Source organism: Lingula anatina, chromosome 6, assembly GCF_051362555.1.
Source record: "Lingula anatina isolate TDL-2025a chromosome 6, LinAna3.0, whole genome shotgun sequence".
Classification (NCBI taxonomy): Eukaryota; Metazoa; Brachiopoda; class Lingulata; order Lingulida; family Lingulidae; genus Lingula; species Lingula anatina.
In genome coordinates this window covers 13907314-13928729 of record NC_141772.1, presented here as the reverse complement: position 1 = coordinate 13928729, position 21416 = coordinate 13907314, and the positions used below count along the sequence as shown (strand labels likewise).

At 36.7% G+C, this 21416-nt stretch overlaps 3 protein-coding genes across 3 annotated transcripts; 2 read left to right on the top strand and 1 right to left on the bottom strand.

Moving 5' to 3' along the window:
• The first annotated feature begins 165 nt into the window (after window positions 1-165).
• On the top strand, window positions 166-20812 carry LOC106151925 (complex I assembly factor ACAD9, mitochondrial-like). Its single transcript, XM_013525365.3, has 17 exons — window positions 166-552; window positions 1645-1738; window positions 2071-2172; window positions 2547-2653; window positions 2968-3068; window positions 3430-3583; window positions 3905-4007; window positions 4683-4756; window positions 5358-5433; window positions 5699-5769; window positions 8872-8991; window positions 9367-9495; window positions 10252-10434; window positions 14108-14185; window positions 14726-14854; window positions 20047-20119; window positions 20288-20812. Exons 1-17 carry the CDS (start codon window positions 265-267, stop codon window positions 20389-20391), a joined length of 1986 nt encoding a protein of 661 aa, XP_013380819.2. The 5' UTR covers window positions 166-264; the 3' UTR covers window positions 20392-20812.
• LOC147761192 (uncharacterized) lies at window positions 14948-16763 on the top strand. Its single transcript, XM_087014936.1, has 2 exons — window positions 14948-15252; window positions 15596-16763. Exon 2 carries the CDS (start codon window positions 15813-15815, stop codon window positions 16761-16763), a length of 951 nt encoding a protein of 316 aa, XP_086871062.1. The 5' UTR covers window positions 14948-15252; window positions 15596-15812.
• LOC147761191 (uncharacterized) lies at window positions 16070-18834 on the bottom strand. Its single transcript, XM_087014935.1, has 2 exons — window positions 18676-18834; window positions 16070-18531 (listed from the first exon to the last, which is right to left on the bottom strand). The coding sequence occupies exons 1-2, from the start codon at window positions 18819-18821 to the stop codon at window positions 17301-17303; spliced, it is 1377 nt and encodes a 458-aa protein (XP_086871061.1). The 5' UTR covers window positions 18822-18834; the 3' UTR covers window positions 16070-17300.
• Window positions 20813-21416: the final 604 nt, after the last annotated feature.

Here is a 21416-nt window from a genome sequence, read left to right as displayed (position 1 = left end):
AAAATATTTCTTATACAGTAGCGTATTTGAGAGTTTGGACAAAGTGCTTTCATTCTCAGCTTCTTTTTGATGTAAATATATAGAAAATCATAATATTCTAATATTATTTGAAAATATATGTACATGTTTTTATTATGTCTTTTCCACTTTACGTGCGGAAGCAGCTGCTATTTTAATGGCAGTCGCAGGTGAAGAACTTCCGGTTAGCAGGCAATTGCCAGGAATGAGAAATACGAATCAAATATACGACATTAACACACTAAAATGTTGTCAAAGCACGTTCTTAACTGCAGACATTTAGGAAGGAAATCTATTTTGAAATATACACAAGCAAAGTGTCACTTAAAAGATATGAAATGTGCTTTTTCGCAATCAAAAACGTTAACCAATACTGGGAATAGTGCTGAAACTTTCCCAGACGTGACATCAACAAACACCAGTGACGGTACTAGTGAGCTCCAGAGGGCATTTGAGGACAGAGCACATAAAAATAAACTGCCATTTAATGAAAAACCTTTCGTGAAGAACTTATTTTCAGGAGTACTAAGCAAGGTAGGTCCACAGGATTCTGTTTCATTTATTTACCCTTGAACTTGGAAAGCGGTGGAAAAAGAATCCGAAGTTAAGAAGATGGAAACCAAGGGCCATTTAATACATGTCATGAGGCTCGAGTAAAGCACAACTGTACCTCACAAGCTATGTTATCGTTTATGCTTCCTTTTCTTATACAGCTTTCAAGGCAGTATGTAAGTCAAAGATAGGTATAGCAGACTGCACTAGTTGGTGGTGCCACAGTCAAGTCCTGTGGGCCTGCTTGTGACCATGCTCGGCTGTCACCTCAATTTGCCAGAAAAAGACTGTCCTAATAATGCTACATGATTTAGAAAAGGGGTGCATAAACTTTAAAATGACATTAAATGATCTTTGAGTGCCATACTATCTTCTATATAGCCCCCCTCCCCTCAAATAAAAAAAATAAATAAAAATAAATAATCAAAATTAGTTAAGTATTGAAAGCTAATGTCGTTAAATTCCTATGGGATCCCATAGAATCAATGAAATATTTTATTGCCGAGCATGCTTGTGACCAGTCTACTGAAGCACTTTGTTTGACAACCTATACAATAATCTCTCATCTCCACCTAAATTTCTATACTAAGTGAAAGTATAGGATATTTGTGATCTTATGTAACAAACCCCATCAAATTGATCAAGATGAAGTTTGTTTTTAAGGTGGCACAAAATGTGTTCAGTGGTCACAGCTTTTTGGCTGAAATGTGAGGACACATTTGCTGACTTTTAAAAAAAATTTTTCAATTTAAAAGATAGTTTAGAAGTATAACATTCTGGATAAAAAACCTTTTAGAAGATATAACTTGTGTTTACATCTGGTACATTCTAATTTTTTTCCTGATATATCTATCAAAGGTTTTACATGAATCTTCTTTTTCTCACTTTTTGGAAATAAATTTTGACTTTCTGGAAATCAAGTTTTACCCAGTCAGTGCATATTTTATCAGTTTTGCCTTATAAGTTTGTTAATTAAGAGATTTGATTACTTATAAATGTATTACGTAATAATTGGGGAAATTGGCAAAACAGAAATCTTGCAGTAAAATAATATTTTCTCTTTTTTCATATAAGGAAGTTTTCACTTTCCCTCAGATTGGTCATAAAGAGGATTTAGAAGTTCTTGATCGACTAATCAAACCAGTTGAGGATCTTTTTAAGGAGAGTGGTAAGTTTGTTTGTAGTGAAAAAACTTTGTGATATTTAAGTAAAGAGGTTACCATTTGTATTTAGGCTTTATTTTATTTTCACTTAACATATATTTTTTTCATTTAATTTAAGCAGATGCTAAACCAATTAATGTAAAGTAGGAAAACTTATAACGATATGTATAAAAAAGAACAGAAAAAAATCAAAATAAATAGATAGTTTACATGATAGACAAATATAAATAGAAAAAAGGTGTGCTTTTGAATTTTTTATCACAATAACATTTATCACATTTTATCACAATGATGCAGGCCTAAATATGATAACATACATCTTATTGTTTCTTTACAGTTCACTCGGGTGCAATAGATAGGGATGCTGAGATACCAGAGAAGATAATCACACAGTTAAAAGAGCTGGGGCTATTTGGTTTAGAAGTTCCTAGAGAATATGGTATATTTATTAAAACCTTCTTGTTGATTTAGCAGAGGGACATTTCTGCAGATTATTATGGAGTTTTATTTAAATTTTCAACATGTACAGACTGGAATTAAAAATAATTTGTTTTAAACTCAGCTAAGTAAAATTTTTCCTACATAATATGTTCTTTGGAAAAAAATATACTTGTTTTTATCCCAATAAAAGTGCTATGGCTTATTTTAAAAGCCAAATGTAACAATGTTTTCTAAAAAAAAAAAAATGATACTTACAAGATAGCATTTCTTATTTAACTTTTAAGCAAAATAGTTAACACTAACAGTCATTTGAAAAATGTCATGAGCACGTTTTATGATGAGTAAAATTCAGTTTAACTCATATTTAATCAGGTGGTCTAGATTTGAGTGTCACAGAGAGTGTACAGTTCACAGAGGTGACAGGAGCTGACAGTTCCATCTCGATGACATTAGCAGCCCACCACGGACTTGGCTTAAAGGTATCAGTGCTAGGATGGCCTGATGTTTTAAACCATTAGTTATTGATTCATAGACTGACTGATTGTTTTATCTAATGTTAAAGCAAAATGACAACGTGGCTTAAAGCTCTGCCTTAAACATTTTGAAAGCAGTATTTATTGTTGATCAGGGGACAGATTGATAATGATTTAAGGAAGTCATATCAAATTTATCGTACACTTGTATGTAATTTTACTATACTAGCCTTTATAAATGATTACATATTTTTTCTCTCATGTTTTTGTTAAAGGATGACAATCTGGTTTCAAATTAAGTTGGTGAAGTAAAATTTCAGAGTATATTACTCAGTGGAAATGAAGAACAAAAGGCGAAGTATCTACCCAAGCTTGCAACAGGAGAGAGCATTGCTGCATTTTGTCTGTCAGAACCTGACTGGTAGGTTTAAAAAAAAAAATTCTACCTTGTGCAAGCAAAATGCAGAAAGCAAAATTAGAAACATCAAAAATCACAGTGGTTAATCCAGTATCCCATATGTTATGTATTTCAGAATTTAAACATAAAAATATTTTTTATGTGAAATGGATAATTCTGTCATTTTGGGAACTCAGGGCAAAGACAATAATTTTTCATGCTTAATAAATATTTCTGAGCTTACTGATATATATTTTTACCTGAACCACTCACATTTCAAGTCGAATAGCCTAGATGACTAATGAAAGCACTTCCACCATTTAGTAAGATATATATACAAATATAACTTTATGAAAATATGCAATATTCAACTATATTCATATAGCGGCAGTGACATATCATCTATAGAGACAACTGCCAGGTTAACTGAAGAAGGCTCAAGTAAAGTTGTCCTGAATGGCACAAAGAACTGGGTGGTTAATGGAGGAATCGCAGACGTCTTTATAGTGATTGCGAAGGGCAAGTTTAAAAATGAACAGGTGAACATAAATGCCATGGTGTTTTTTTTTTTTTGCTCAGTGACATTTTAAAATGTAGTGTGTGCCATTTTCAGTGGAAATGTCAAATACTCATTATATGATTTTTTCACTGAAGAAATCTTTTGTGAAGATAACATTTTGAAGTTTATATAATACACCCCTAACTGTAAGATTTAATTACTGACTCAATAATTCCACTCCTTACAGTTATTTACAGATCTGTTGGTTATTAAGAAAATTATTTAAGAAAAATAGTAAATCAGCTGATTCACTGACCCATAGAATGCACTGTTTGGTCATTTAATTGTTACTCGTTTTCAGAATAATACATTTGAAAAGCTAGTTGCTTTGATAGTAGAGAAGGACTTTGGTGGCGTCACAGTCAGCGAGCCACATGACACGTTGGGGACTAGAGGATGTAACAGTAAGTGCCAGTGTCCCGTTAAAAAAAAGTATGATCATGATATCTGGCAAAATAGGCATGTGTTAGTTTTAACAAGAATTTTAAAAAATCAGCAAATTTTGAGTTTGTTCAGCAAAATTTTACTCAAAACAGATTTGGGTAATGTAAGTAATGGGGTTAAAAATTGAAGAGGTGTCAGGAGAATGGATTTTTCTAAAGTAACCCTTACCAAATATGCTTTTGTGCAAATAGCTGATTCCACACTGAAAAAATGTCTTCATAGAGGGCATTAATTCACAACAGATGACCCTCGGATCTACTGATCCGTGGATCAGATATGGGGACTCTACATGAAAGAAGAGCCAACTAATCCACTGATGGTCCCCCTGCCTCTGCATACACCATTAAATGGATTAAATCAGGACTCCCAAGGTTTAATTGCTAGACCCCAGCAAGGACAGCACGTGTGAAGGCAGGGAGACCATCAGTGGATTAGTTGGCTCTTCTTTAATGTAGGGTCTCCCATATTTGATCCATGGAGCAGTAGATCCAAGGATCATATGTTGTGAATGCCCTCACAAGTATACCTTTGTAAGTCATCATATCTCAGAAGTTTGTGTTTTGGAGTTTAGTTAATTATTTCAATGTCACTCTTCAAAATACATATTCTGCAAAATGGAGATGTTATTCTTACAGCTTGCACGGTTCACTTTGACAATACTCCAGTCCCAGTGGAAAATTCATTAGGGGAATTAGGTGAAGGGCAGGAGGTAGGTACCCTGAGTATCAGGGCGCTATTAAGCTAGCTTGCTCACTATACCTTTCCGTGTGTTAGTTTTAGGTACCCTGAGTATCAGGGTACTTTTTAGCTAACTTGCTCACTATACCTTACCATGTGTTAGATTTACCGTACCCTGAGTATCAGGGCACTATAAAGCTAGCTTGGTCACTATACCTTTCCGTGTGTTAGATTTACTGTACCCTGAGTATCAGGGCACTATTAAGCTAGCTTGGTCACTATACCTTTCCATGTGTTAGTTTTAGGTACCCTGAGTATCAGGGCACTATTAAGCTAACTTGGTCACTATACTTTTCCGTGTGTTAGCTTTACATTATTGCTGTTGTGGGTTGTATATGAAATCGATATCAAGCTGGCAATATTTCATCTATTTTTTCAATTGAATGTCAGAAAATCTGTATTCTGAGCTTGAGCTTGCCAGCTGTTAATTTATGAATAAACCTTGTATGAAGACCTTTTGTTCAAGTTAGTATATGTGGGCATTTGGTATTGAAAAAGGTGAAAAAAAAGGTGGCGAAAAAAGTCTGCAAAAAAAAATGCAAATGTTTAAAAAATATTCATAAATGTTTCAGTTTGCACTGCGTATATTAGAGTGTGGGCGTGTTGGAGTGGGAGCCGCTGCTGTAAGTCTACTGAAGAATCTCCTTGGTAAGTCTGAACTGCCTGAGTTGCCTGTCTGTCTCTGTGTTGTTTTCCTAATGTAACATATAAAGTACTTGTGAGAGTGTCAGAATTAGTGGGAGGGTAATGTGGAAGCACCTGCTCTTTCCCTCTCTCTCTCTCTCTCTTTCTTCATTCTTTCTCTTGCCTTCTTATTTTTCGTATGCATTTGCTCCAATTACATAGGCTTATTTTTAACCCATGAAAGAAGGAAGGTTACTTGTGAATGTGTTTTTGTTCTTTATAATTCTAGCTTCAGTAGTACAGGCAGCAATCTCACGGACACGGTTTGGAAAAAAGCTGTGCGAGTTTGATTTAATCAAGGTATTTATATTTTTATGTCGACAACAATGTATATTGAAACATATGTTGAAAACAATTTGGCCAAGACTGCTTTACAGACAGAAGGCTGATTGCAATTAAGTCAGACTTGGCCGTATTATTCTTAAAGCTTTGTACAGATGATATCCTCACAATAAATGAAGTAGACATACCTACTGTAGATGAGCAATTTTCTATTAAGACTTAATTAAAAGACTGGGAAAGACATTTAATTGTACCACCAGCGTTAGCGCTGGCGGTACACATGGTTTCGGTCCCGTCCGGATCGTTCCGCCGGCTCCGCCGGCTCCGCCGGACGGCTACCGTTACCGCTTCTCCTCCTAGACGGTAAGGGCCCCCGTACCCATCTCATGGATTTAGGTCACCTATAATCTCAACTCGTTCCACGTAAAATTTGGGCTTTGTCGGTATTGGGGTCTGGGTGTGGTACTCATTACAATGCACCCTTGTCTAAAAATGGCAAAATTAAATGCTAATTATCTACCCTACGGAAGGAGTTATGGGAAAAATTTCTATAGACGGCTTTCCAAAAGTCATATGTGTAGATTTCAAATATACCCTTGGATTTGACCTTTGACCTTTACTTCAAGGTCAAATGGGTCAAAATTTTCAAAAAAATGAAATTTTTTACAAAAAAAAATTTTTTTGCCCTGTTATTCAGACACTACACAGACTTAACCAATAATATTATTGGAAAAGTGTTACCCTTCAGGTCATCTTTCATCTCCATGAATTTGGGGTCAATCGGTGCATTTTCACGGGAGTAGCGGCCATAAGATACCGAAACTGAAAACTGTCTCTAATTCGGGAACCGTTAATGCTAGAGACCCATTCTTTTTTGCATTTTGTAGAGCATGTAAAGCCCAACACTGGAGGTGGTCTCGGTTTTTTTGTATTCCATACGGTTTTCGAGTTACGCTGTATCAAAAAGTACATATTGGTGGTAAAAGCAAAATGTGCAGTACGGTAATGGATAATAAATTTTGAACTCTGGAAAAATAAAACATAAGGCTTGGCAAAGCAGACAACTTGTGTTCAAAAATGACATTATTTAATCAAATTTGAACCTCTGAAACTTCAGAGTACCTCCTATTTCAAGAATTTTGACCAAAATGACATTTTCTTTATTTTAATTAATTTTTTCTGTACGAAATTTAAGGCACATTATGGTAACTCCAAAATTATAACATTTAGTCCCTTATATCTCCAAAACTGGCAAAGTTAGGTCCATAGTTACTATTGAAGTTGAATAGGAAGTCATATACTGGCAATCTTACTGTGACCTTGAAATTGACCTTTGACCTACTTTTCACCATGAACTGAACTTTGCAAATTTTGCTTCCCTTTTATCTCCAAAACTGGCAGAGATAGGTCCATAGTTACTATTGAACTTGAATAGGAAGTCATATACTGGCAATCTAAATGTGATCTTAAAATTGACCTTTGACCTACTTTTCACCATGAACTGAACTTTGCAAATTTTGCTTCCCTTTTATCTCCAAAACTGGCAGAGATAGGTCCATAGTTTCTATTGAACTTGAATAGGAAGTCATATACTGGCAATCTAAATGTGACCTTAAAATTGACTTTTGACCTACTAATCACCATGAACTGAACTTTGCAAATTTTGCTTTCCTTTTATCTCCAAAACTGGCAGAGATAGGTCCATAGTTACTATTGAACTTGATAAGAAAGTCATATACTGGCAATCTAAATGTGACCTTGAAATTGACCTTTGACCTACTTTTCACCATGAACTGAATTTTTCAAATTTTGCTTCCCTTTTATCTCCAAAACTGGCAGAGATAGGTCCATAGTTACTATTGAACTTGAATAGGAAGTCCTATACTGGCAAACTAAGAGTGACCTTGAAATTGACCTTTGACCTACTTTTTATCATGAAGTGAACTCTGCTAATTTCTTTCTCTTTTAACTTCAAACTTGACAGAGATAGGTCCATAGTTACTCTTGAACTTGAATAGGAAGTCATATACTGGCAATTTACTGTGACCTTGAAATTGACCCTTGACCTATCTTACAAAGAACTTAAATTTGATTGTACCATATATATTTTTTGCAATAGTTTAAAAATTCTTGTTGATTGCATTTTTACAGCTTGTCAAGCACAAAACTGGTGGCTGTGTCCCTTATTTTGTGTATGTGGGGGTCTATACGAATGCGCTTGCTCCAGCTGGTGGTACAATATTCGGAGGCGGTATCGCCTCTCTGATCCTCTAGTTGATAAAATGCCTAGCAGACTTTTAAAGAAATGTTTGGACTTATTTCAAACAAATGACCCCATTCTCCACCCTGAGCTTCAGAGATAACTTGACACCTACCTCTTCACTATAGCCTATCTTCATCGTGTCAAGTTACCTCTGACGAAAATAGTTTGACCTAGTTTATATAAGCCAATCGAATCCAAGTTTCAAAATTTTTCACCAAAGTTTGGTGAAAACGCTGATTGGTTGACCGTCAATCGGTAATCCTCGGCTGATTCCGCAAGCTCCATACTAACAACAAAGTTATTGTCGAGTGCGGAGACATCCGAGTAGTTCCGAGTGCATAACCGTACACAAAGAAAGCATGGCGTCTCCTACGAGTGACTACGAAAAATAATGTGTTAAGTTATCTCTTGATTCTTTGCAAAATATGAGTATATCGGAATTAAAACCAGAGCAGTTTGAGGCCCTGCATCATTATCTACTGAGGGATGATGTATTTTGCGTGCTGCCCACAGGTTACGGCAAGTCCCTGATATTCAGCCTTATCTTTGATTGGTCCGGATTTGAACAAAGCGCGCTTTGACTCGTTCGCGTTCATTGGCTAGATCGTTCAATGAGTCATTGAGTGCGGGATTTAAATTTGATTGGCGGGCGGCGGGAGCAATCGAATGTGGTCAGAGGTAACTTGACACGATGAAGATAGGCTATAGTGAAGAGGTAGGTGTCAAGTTATCTCTGAAGCTCAGGGTGCCATTCTCATATTAGCATTTATATTTTCACTGATATCTAGTTTTATCAAGCATGAAGAATGTGCAATACGTGTAAGAAATTATGAGTTGATAATTATGTCTTTCGCCAGGAAAGGGTTGCCAAGATCACTGAAACCATATATGCCATGGAAAGCATGACCTATCACACGGCAGGACTAATGGACACCTACGAGGAGCCTGACACTGGCCTGGAGGCCGCCATCTTGAAGGTGAGGGCTCATTCCCAATTAAACTTTCGGTCTATGGCCCCATTCAGAATGGATGTTACGAGTACTTACTTATCTGCCGACTAAATATGGCCGACCACAGTTCCAAAGCCATGCCGCTGATTCATGGTCTCCCAGACTCCACACGCACCTGTAAACGGATCAAATCTCTGCTCCGAGGTTTGACTGCTAGGCCCATGCAGCGACGGCTATTTTGTGCCTTAGATGTTATATCAGCAGAATAAAAAATGTCAAAATTAAAAAAATATTGTTCTGAATTGGAGTGACTGGTGCACAATAATGAATAAAAGACAGTGTAGTTAAATATGTGGTTCCGTATTAATCTCTTTTTTAATTACTATTATTCTGATATTTCAGATTTTCAGTTCTGAAGGTGTGTTTACCTGTGTAGATGAGTGTTTACATATACTGGGAGCTGAGGGTTACCTGAGAGACCAGCCTTATGAGCAGTACCTCAGAGATGCCAGAATGATGGCTGGATTTCCAGTAAGTGATACCTTCAGGGAAGAGATCCCCTGCGAAAACTTGTCTCATTTAACGCTCACTTACCAGGGGCGGATTGAGGCCGTCTTCTGGGTCTTCCAGAAGAGGGTCAGATTTTCAAGTTTACATTGATGAGTATCTAATTTTTTCTATCGGAAGACGGTCAACTATGGAGGATGGATCAACAAAGATAATTTGGAAGACTCAGAAAATATCTCTGGATCCGCCTCTGCTTACGGTTCTCAATCTGTCCTAGAATATAATGTTTTTCTCTTTTAGTGAAAAATGTTCATAATCTGTTCAAGGACATTCTAAAAGACTTCCCAAAAACAGTTCTCAAACTGTTACATTCATTACAGAACAACATTAGAACTGTAAAAAAAAACACCAAATGTTCTAGAAGAGATTGAGAAGCATAAGTGAATGTTAAATGAGACAAATTATTTTTGCAGAGGATTAGAGAATGCATAAAACAAGGAAGAAGCCAACACCTCATGAATGTTTTTATTCATTATGTCCAAATCTTAGTAAATTTATCAGTAACTCTTTTTAATTTGATACATATAAAGAAGGAAATTTAGTCAGAGGAAGGAAGAATCCCACTGATGTATGTGATAGCAGTTCACACACTTCTAGAAGAAGATTGGGTTTCATTTCACTAAAGTCCCTCTCTCTCTCTCTCTCTCTCTCTCTCTCTCTCTCACACACACACACACACACACACACATATAAAACATTATGTAATATTGATATCTCTAGGGCACCAATGATGTAACGAGACTGTTCATTGCACTAAGGGGAATACAACATGCCAGCAAAGATCTCCAGGGGTTCTTTAAGACCCTGAAAGATCCATTCAACAGTTTGACACAATTTATTAAAAAAGCTAAACCAGACTTCAAGACACTCAAAGTTGAAGAGGTTGTGCTTCCAATTTTCAAGGTATTTACCCAACTTATGCTTTTTTTTTTCTTTTAAAGAACCGAACACTTGACAAACGTGTCAATTGCTACCTTTTTTTATTCACTCATTTATGTATTTATTCATTTTAATGAATTAAAATAAAATTGTTGGTGGCTTTAGTACTTGAAGGAACATCATTTTTAAAGAATGTCTGAATGCTGTGAAGCACATCTCGGATGTTAATTGTACCACCAGCGTTAGCGCTGGCGGTACACATGGTTTCGGTCTCGTCCGGATCGTTCCGCCGGCTCCGGCGGCTCCGCCGGACGGCTACCGTTACCGCTTCTCCTCCTAGACGGTAAGGCCCCCCATACCCATCTCATGGATTTAGGTCACCTATAATCTCAACTCGTTCCACGTAAAATTTGGGCTTTGTCGGTATTGGGGTCTGGGTGTGGCACTCATTGCAATGCACCCTTGTCCAAAAATGGCAAAATTAAATGCTAATTATCTACCCTACGGAAGGAGTTACGGGAAAAATTTCTACAGACGGCTTTCCAAAAGTCATATGTGTAGATTTCAAATATACCCTCGGATTTGACCTTTGACCTTTACTTCAAGGTCAAATGGGCCAAAATTTTCAAAAAAATGAAATTTTTTACGAAAAAAAAATTTTTTGCCCTGTTATTCAGACACCACTCAGACTTAACCAATAATATTATTGGAAAGTGTTACCCTTCAGGTCATCTTTCATCTCCGTGAATTTGGGGTCAATCGGTGCATTTTCACAGGAGTAGCGGCCATAAGATACCGAAACTGAAAACTGTCTCTAATTCGGGAACCGTTAATGCTAGAGACCCATTCTTTTTTGCATTTTGTAGAGCATGTAAAGCCCAACACTGGAGGTGGTCTCGGTTTTTTTGTATTCCATACGGTTTTCGAGTTACGCTGTATCAAAAAGTACATATTGGTGGTGAAAGGAAAATGTACGGAAGCCCACTGGTGCCATATGTAGAAAAAAAAATTATCTCGAAATTTCGAGATACTATTTTGAAATTTGAACAAAAAAATTTACCACCAGCGTTAGCGCTGGCGGTACACATGGTTTCGGTCCCGTCCGGTCCGTTCCGCCGGCTCCGCCGCCATGTTACCGTTACCGCTTCTCCTCCTAGACGGTAAGGGCCCCCGTACCCATCTCATGGATTTAGGTCACCTATAATCTCAACTCGTTCCACGTAAAATTTGGGCTTTGTCGGTATTGGTAGAGCATGTAGAGCATGTAAAGCCCAACACTGGAGGTGGTCTCGGTTTTTTTGTATTCCATACGGTTTTCGAGTTACGCTGTATCAGAAAGTACATATTGGTGGTGAAAGGAAAATGTACGGAAGCCGACTGGTGCCATATGTAGAAAAAAAAATTATCTCGAAATTTCGAGATACTATTTTGAAATTTGAACAAAAAAAATTTTTATCTCGAAATTTCGAGATAGCATTTTGAAATTTGAACAAAAAAAAAATTATCTCGAAATTTCGAGATAGCATTTTGATATTTTAGCAAAAAAATTTATCTCGAAATTTCGAGATAGTATTTTGAAATTTGAACAAAAAAAATGCTATCTCGAAATTTCGAGATAATTTTTTTTTTCAACATATGGCACCAGTCGGCTTCCGTAAAAATGTGCAGTACGGTAATGGATAATAAATTTTGAACTCCGGCAAAATAAAACATAATGCTTGGCAAAGCAGACAACTTGTGGTCAAAAATGACATTATTTTATCAAATTTAAACTTCTGCAACTTCAGAGAACCTCCCATTTCAAGAACTTTGACCAAAATGACCTTTTCTTTATTTTAATTAATTTTTTCTGTAGGAAATTTATGGCACATTATGGTAACTCCAAAATTATAACATTTAGTCCCTTATATCTCCAAAACTGGCAGAGATAAGTCCATAGTTACTATTGAAGTTGAATAGGAAGTCATGTACTGGCAATCTTACTGTGACCTTGAAATTGACCTTTGACCTACTTTTCACCATGAACTGAACTTTGCAAATTTTGCTTCCCTTTTATCTCCAAAACTGGCAGAGATAGGTCCATAGTTACTATTGAAGTTGAATAGGAAGTCATATACTGGCAATCTTACTGTGACCTTGAAATTGACCTTTGACCTACTTTTCGTCATGAACTGAACTTTGCAAATTTTGCTTCCCTTTTATCTCCAAAACTGGCAGAGATAGGTCCATAGTTACTATTGAAGTTGAATAGGAAGTCATATACTGGCAATCTTACTGTGACCTTGACATTGACCTTTGACCTACTTTTCACCATGAACTGAACTTTGCAAATTTTGCTTCCCTTTTATCTCCAAAACTGGCAGAGATAGGTCCATAGTTACTATTGAAGTTGAATAGGAAGTCATATACTGGCAATCTTACTGTGACCTTGAAATTGACCTTTGACCTACTTATCACCATGAACTGAACTTTGCAAATTTTGCTTCCCTTTTATCTCCAAAACTGGCAGAGATAGGTCCATAGTTACTATTGAACTTGAATAGGAAGTCATATACTGGCAATTTTACTGTGACCTTGAAATTGACCTTTGACCTACTTTTCACCTTGAACTGAACTTTGCAAAATTTGCTTCCCTTTTATCTCCAAAACTGGCAGAGATAGGTCCATAGTTACTATTGAACTTGCATAGGAAGTCATATACTGGCAATTTTACTGTGACCTTGAAATTGACCTTTGACCTTCTTTTCACCATGAACTGAACTTTGCAAATTTTGCTTCCCTTTTATCTCCAAAACTGGCAGAGATAGGTCCATAGTTACTATTGAAGTTGAATAGGAAGTCATATACTGGCAATCTAAATGTGACCTTGAAATTGACCTTTGACCTACTTTTCACCATGAACTGAACTTTGCAAATTTTGCTTCCCTTTTATCTCCAAAACTGGCAGAGATAGGTCCATAGTTACTATTGAAGTTGAATAGGAAGTCATATACTGGCAATCTTACTGTGACCTTGAAATTGACCTTTGACCTACTTATCACCATGAACTGAACTTTGCAAATTTTGCTTCCCTTTTATCTCCAAAACTGGCAGAGATAGGTCCATAGTTACTATTGAAGTTGAATAGGAAGTCATATACTGGCAATCTAAATGTGACCTTGAAATTGACCTTTGACCTACTTTTCACCATGAACTGAACTTTGCAAATTTTGCTTCCCTTTTATCTCCAAAACTGGCAGAGATAGGTCCATAGTTACTATTGAAGTTGAATAGGAAGTCATATACTGGCAATCTTACTGTGACCTTGAAATTGACCTTTGACCTACTTTTCACCATGAACTGAACTTTGCAAATTTTGCTTCCCTTTTATCTCCAAAACTGGCAGAGATAGGTCCATTGTTACTATTGAAGTTGGATAGGAAGTCATATACTGGCAATTTACTGTGACCTTGAAATTGACCTTTGACCTACCTTACAATGAACTTAACTTTGATTGCACCATTTTTAGTTATATTTTTGTATATGTGGGGGTCTATACGAATGCGCTTGCTCCAGCTGGTGGTACAATATTCGGAGGCGGTATCGCCTCTCTGATCCTCTAGTTTTTTAGGCTTTTTAGCATGTTTGATTGTAAATTGATATAAAATATTGGGTCATTGAATACAGTATTCTATAAGATTTTTATAATATTTGCCAGAAAGAGGCTTTGGAAATGCAGGCAGACACCCTAGAATTTCATAACGTGCTGAAAGCAACATTAGCATCTTATTCTAAAGTAAGTATTTAATTTACTAATCTTCTGTTTTATTGTGCTTACATTTTTGTACTCTCTATAAGTTTTTTTTTTAAACATTACAAAAAAGTAATTATACTTATTATTATATTATTTGATATTGTGATGATTAACATATTATAATTAGTAATTTGTGAATGACAATCTTATTTTAATATTAGAGTATCAGACTGAGAGTGATATGAATTGTATATCCGAATTGTTGGTGAATGAAAGATTAATAGTTTATGGTTAGATAGTATTGCCTAATATTATAAAATATAGTATTAAGTATTAAAATTGAGTATATTTTTTAGAACTGCATTGACCAGTTAATGAAAATTATCAAAATTATGTTCTTATTTTTAGAATATCATTCAACACCAAATGATTATTACCAAAATGAGGTCCATTCTTTTAGAACACCATTGACTAGCAAATAATTATAATCAAAATTAGGTACATGTTTTTAGAGCGTCATTGATGACCAGCAAATTATAATAATAATAATTATTATTATTAAGACTGGGTCCATATTTTCAGAATATTATTGACCAGCAGATGCTCCTTAAAAGGATAGCAGATATTGCTGTGGACTTGTATGCACAGGCTGCTTGTATTAGTAGAGCCACGAGAGCAAGGAGTATAGGACTTAAAAATAACAATCTTGAGGTAAGCATATCGGTATGAAACTTGAGGCTATACCTGGAACCATATCTTTTTAGAATATGAATATCCTACCTAATTAGGAACCGAGCCAAGAAGTGCTCTCGACAGAGGGCAGCACGACCGATCAGGTTCAGCATAAGTAGGTCGTTCAAGGTCACGCATTCTCGCGTCATTGTTAATGTCCATGCGGTGGAAGAAATCAGTATAATTCACAATGCCTACGTGTTGTTGTGTGCCGTTATGTTCAAAAAGAGGTGGAGTATCGTTTCCTGATGACAAAGAACTTCGGAAAAAGTGGTTAATAGCCATTCGGAGGGATAAATTTCAACCTAAACAGCACACTATTGTCTGCCATGCTCACTTCACTGAAAATGACTACTTGGCGGGAGTTAACTATCACGGTAGGTGAAGCTTTTTATCACTCTTTCATAGAAGAATGTTGCTAGCGAAAGATAGTTTAAGTTTACTGGTTTATATATTTGTTCGTAAAGTTAGATACATGAGTGCACGGCCTTCATCGGAGAGTTAAATAGATCGTGATTTCCAATCCATTTTATGCCCGGTAAACTATTTCCGGTAAATTCATGGCGATCATGTCTTTGAATTATTAAAAAAAAACGTAAACTGTACATAATATATTTGTTTATAACAATTTAAATCATTACCAGCTGATAGTGTACACATGAAAATGTTCAGCTAATAGTTTAATATGCATTAAAGTTAAAATTGCTTTACTATCAATAGGAGCTGAACGGAGGAAGAAATGCTTGAAAAAAGGAGCTGTTCCGTCAGTTTTTGAGTGGACCAAGTTACCTGCCAACAAAATACAGGAGAAACAGAGGAGAGAAGAGAGGGTTTTGCAGAGATCAGAACAATCAAAGATAGAGCCAGATATGCAGGAACCTTTTTTTATGAAGAAGAGGTACATACTGAGGTACAAGTTTCACACACTGAAGAAGAAATGGACACTCAGACTCAGCATGTAGAACATTCTACACAGACAGCTGCTCAGCCACGGCTTTCAGTATGTGATTTACAGTTTGATAAAGATGCCATGCTTTATTATACTGGACTTCGAGACTATGACACTTTTATTTTTGTTTTGTCAACATTAGGGCCAGGGGCTGAACGGTTGCAGTATCGTTGGGGCAAACGGCCTAGTCTAAGTACTGAAAATCAGTTTTTGATAACTTTGATTAAACTAAGAAGACATCCACCTAATTTTGAACTTGCATTTTTATTTGGATGTTCAGAGTGTGTAGTCAGTTGCATATTTGTGACTTGGATAAACTTTATGTATAGACAGTGGTCTCGTCTTGATTCTTGGCCAAGCCGTGAGCTAGTGTCCTATTATATGCCTAAAGACTTTAAGAAGAAATTTCCCCAGACAAGAGTCATTATTGATGGGATGGAAGTTCCAATCAAAAAGCCTGGGAAACCTGCAGCTCAAAAGGTGACATACTCCTGCTACAAAAACAGGAACACACTGAAGACCATAATCGGCATCACACCAGGGGGAGTAGTGTCTCACATCCCAGAATCTTATGGTGGGTCAGCTAGTGACAGACTGCTTGTGCAGGACAGTGATCTGCTGGAAAAGTGCGACCCCAAGGACTCAATAATGGCTGATAAGGGATTCAATATCCAAGACATGGCTGCACCATATGACATAAAGGTGAACATCCCAACATTTGTCCGTGGTGTGAACCAGCTCCTGCCAACCAAACTCAAAGATGATCGTCAAATTTCCAGTAAACGCACCCATGTGGAGAGACTGATTGGATTTGGAAAAACATACCGCATCTTGGTGGAACCTTTGAATGATGTTGAGACTGTACTTGGTAGCAGGATCATCTCAGTTTGTTTAATGTTGTGCAATTTCCGTCCTTGCATTGTCCCAAATACAGCATAAACACTTACAGATTGATGCAATACATGTTATTATGTAATAATGAGAGAGACACAATGCAGGATTTTGAAAACATTTATTATTGGAAGACTTAATAAATCACCCTGAAAAAAGCATACTTTCAGTTATCACTGTTTCAATACTTGTGTAAAACTGACATATATGAAAAAGTCTATTTAAGTGAACAGTCAAGTCAACATGTAAGAGAAATAAAATATGCTGTGCCAAAGATTGAATCCAAGCACTTGTGCTTAACTTTTATTCCTAGGACATTTCAAATATTATTTTACATAAATTGTTTCTTCTTATGCACACTACAGCTCTGAATCTCTAGATTTTATTAACATATCTACTCTTCAGCTCAAAATCAAATTTACTTACCAAATGCACAAGTTTTTTAACCTGTTGTTGTAATTCTTAATAAAAAAGATTTGTAAGTAAACTAGTGTTGAAATGCAACTCTGTAAATTGCTAAAAAAGTAAGATACCATATGTGAATTGTTGTATAAAAAGCACTTAAAAACTTAATGAAAGTACACTTTATTTCCAATCTAACACATTGTAGTTCCTGAAAAACTCTCTCTGAAGATATAAAGGCTTAAAATAATTGATAAAAAAATGGTCCAATTTCTCTAGCATAGCACGGATAAAAATGGGGTCTGCTGTCACAGGAATGATCTTATGGTCTACATTTGTGTGAACTACAAAATGACATTTTTCTTTTTGTGTGATATGCAGCTGTCCTTGAATTTGATAATAATATGGGTGGTTACTATCAAGGGTGAGACCTTGGTTGGTTGCCTTCAAATAAGGGACAGTAACATGGGATATAGGTTTATCACGAGCCACATAGGGACATTTAACCTCAACTACTACTTCTCCAGCCATGCCATCAACTGAGGTACCTAAATAAGGCCTTTCAAGGTCAACAATGATACCATGTCTTGAGACATTTTCCCCAGTTTTCTGTTCATAAGTAGCCAATGCTTTGTCTTCATTGGCAAGTCCATGCCTGATGGCTGGTACATGAGTCAAGTCCTTGGTCTCCATGAGAGAGGCTGCAAGTTTCTTTGGATTGGTTGTTTTGCATATGGCACTAAAATTTGATGACTGCAGTCTCTTTTCTCTCTCAGCCTTCCAAGTTGGGTTTCGACTCTGTCCCCTAGTCCTCCTCTCAATATCGACTTGAGCCTCTGGTGAAATTACTGTAATGTTTTCTGATCGAAGAAAGTTTTCTGAACCCATATTCTGCAAGTAATCATGGTCCAAATCTACTGCAATGGGATTTGCAGGTGCATACAGCTGCGTTAAAGGGATTTGGACTTGATGTAGTGCACCATAATTTACAGCCAGGTTCCTCACCCTACTATTGTACTCCTCGTCAGTCTCCTCGTCAAGTCCATTCAGAGGGTCAAAAATTACATTGTTGATGTCTGCAACCAAGTCTAGATCTGCAGCCTTTACTGGAGCACCAGTATACACCTTCCTGGGCCTATGGAAAGTCTGCAGTCTTTCCGTACATACAGGCTCGATTAAAAGTTCTTTCCTTTTGGCAAAATCTTGTAAGGCATATAAAGCAGTCTTGACATGCTTACAGTGTGCATATGGCCCAATGCCAGCTGTACAGTCACACTGGCAAGCTTCAATGGTTCCATCAGGCTTAATGTGGATGTCAACATCATACGTCACATTCTTCTTCATTTCTGCATGGCTCTGAGCACGAATGAATACCCCACTCTCCACTTCAACAGCTTTGACATAGCGCAGGAATCTAAAGAAAAACATCAGAAAAAATTTAAAATGGAAAATAGATGTAAAACATCTGACAACCACACTGAAGATGAAGAAAATTATAAATTGGTTGTTTTTATGGTAGTGGCACAAAAATAAATCTAAAAAAAGGAATTAAACTCACCTTTCTTCATATAACTTCCGTGCCTTCTTGCTCATTACAGTCTCCTGTAGTTCAAGGTAGTTGGACACATGTTTGGCTGATACCAATACATTAAATGATGAGCTAGATGTAACATCTCTATATAAAGCACCATCAGGCGTATCCATGGACCATTTTGGTTCTGGGATAGCAGAGGTTGAACCAAAGTTGTTATTACGGTCATAAGACTCCAATCTGTAAAATGAAATAAAATACAAGTAAATCAAGCATTAAAAGTAAAAATCCAGTGAGAGTGGTGAATAATTCACCGATCTTGTCAATACCATTCAGTACTATTATGTTATCATATTATTTGCAACCCTGCGAATGCAAAATGTACCTCCTTCCCACACTTACACATCATTATTTTGGTAACTGAAAACCTTAAACCTTTTAAAAACAAGAATGAAAGTCTTTTTGAAAGATGAACAAACTGTATGTATTGCTGAGGCCTTATTACCTCAGATGTATTAAGGGGCTGGGGGTATCCTGCTGAAGACCATCAAGAGCTGCTATATGTGAAATTTGGCAGATATTACAATCGTTTTATAAAATTAAATCAAACTGGAAGAAGTCAATATACAGCAGGATCCGATTCAATGTAAAACTGGTCCTGTAAGGATCGTATTTATTGATACAGTGATACCTGCACTGCCGGTCGAATATCTTTGTTGCAGCCCAAGGCTCGACCCTCATTTTCTCGCTACGTAAACTATTTTTTTTTTTTTTTTTTTTTGGAATAGTTTCGGTAGTTTTTCTTTAGAGAACCTACCTTCTGACACAAGTGTTGTACGTTAATTGAAAAAAGGGAAGTAAAACAGAGTTCGACTGAGAGTCTAAACACAGGAAATGGCGATCTTTGTTACCGCTACACTCGTCATCGAATAAAATACGGTACAGCGCCGAGAAAAAGAACTCACCTCTCAACTAAATCTTGTTTCCTTCCTGAAACTTTCGCCCCACGCTTCCTTAGTTCCACTTGAATCTCCCGCAAGCTCCAACCACTATATTTATTCATTTTATCTACGCTAGCTACACAAACACAATGCACGCTTTGAGACAAATATGGCGACCCTTGAACCTGATCGCGTGTAGCGCCACGTAGCGGCAAAAATGGCTCGGTCCCTAATTATGGTTACAAGGTCTGAGGGATCAGCATTTCTTTGACTAATGGCAGTTTTCAGATTTTTTTGGGTGGGGTTGGTGCTTACAACAATAATGAGATTTTCCAACTATTGAAGTTTAAATGTTCAGGTTTCAGTATAATCAGTTGAATGCACCAAGAAATGAATCCTGTAAACAACATAAAATAATTTTTCATGTTTATTGATATATTTTTACCACTTTTCTCAGGTATTGTTGGCTAAAAGTTATTGTTATGCTGCACATAGAAGAATATTAGGCAACTTGGAACTAATACGTGAAGGTAGGCGATGCCAGAGTTCTCACTTATTGAGGTCTAAGATCGGTTACATTCTTTCATAAAATTTGTTAGACAAACTATTAGATAAAGAAACCAGATATCATGAATTTTATTGAAACAAATTTAAATCTGTTTATATATGCTACAGTGACAGCGTTTAATTATTTCCAGGGTTAACATTCATGAACAGCGATGCAAAGCACAGGGAGATAGCTGACATGATATTCAGACACCAAGGTTACGCGGCAGAACTTCCTACCAAGAGAATGTGGTGATGGCACAGGTGCCATAGCGCGATTTTATTTAAAACAGGAAAACAGCTTATTGTTTTGTATAATATGATTTAATAGTCTTTCTGGAATAAAATAAGACAATTATAATGGTACCACTTAATGATTAACTACTGGTAAATTGCAGGCACTCTAGATATGCAAGTGACATTAGAAGCATGGTGAATGATAAAATTCACAACCATACACTTGAGACCTTATATAGAAACATTACGATTCAGACCATATTCCGTTTGGATTAATCGAACAATTTGAAGTGCATTTAGCTGATTGCACCGTTCTATTGATTCTGTCACGCTTTGTGAGACATCCACTACACCACAGTGTAGTAATTATATGGTGCGCGGTTATTGAATGTGCAGTTTTCTCGTGGAGGAGATTAATAAATGTGTTGTTTATCAATATCTCACCTAACACAATGTTCTTATTAGTACCACCAGCGTGTACACTGGCGGAACTCATGGTTTTAGTCCCGACCCGTCTCGTCCGGCTCCGTTGGCTCCACGTACTGGCGTCGGATACAAGTCACCGTTACCGCTTCTCCTGCTAGACTGCAAGGACCCCTGTCCCCATCTCTTGGATTTAGGTCACATATAACCTCAACTTGAACCCCAGTTTTTTTGTCTCAGTCGGTGCATTGACCTCAGTGTGACGCTCGTTGAAATCCACCCTTGTCAAAATTTTTGAAAATTCAATGCCAATTATCTACCCTACCGAAGGAATTATGGGAAAATTTTCTACAGACGGCTGACCGAAAGTCATATGTGGAGATTTCAAATATGCCCTTGGATTTGATCTTTGACCTTTGCTTCAAGGTCAAACGGGCCAAAATTTTCGAAAAAACGAAATTTTTTACGAAAAAAAAAAATTATTTGCGCTGATATTCAGTAACTATACAGACTTAACCAATAATACTATTGGAAAGTGTTATCCTTCGGGTCATCTTTTATCTCTGTGAATTTGGGGTCAATCAGTGCATTTTCACGGGAGTAGCGGCCATAAGATACCGA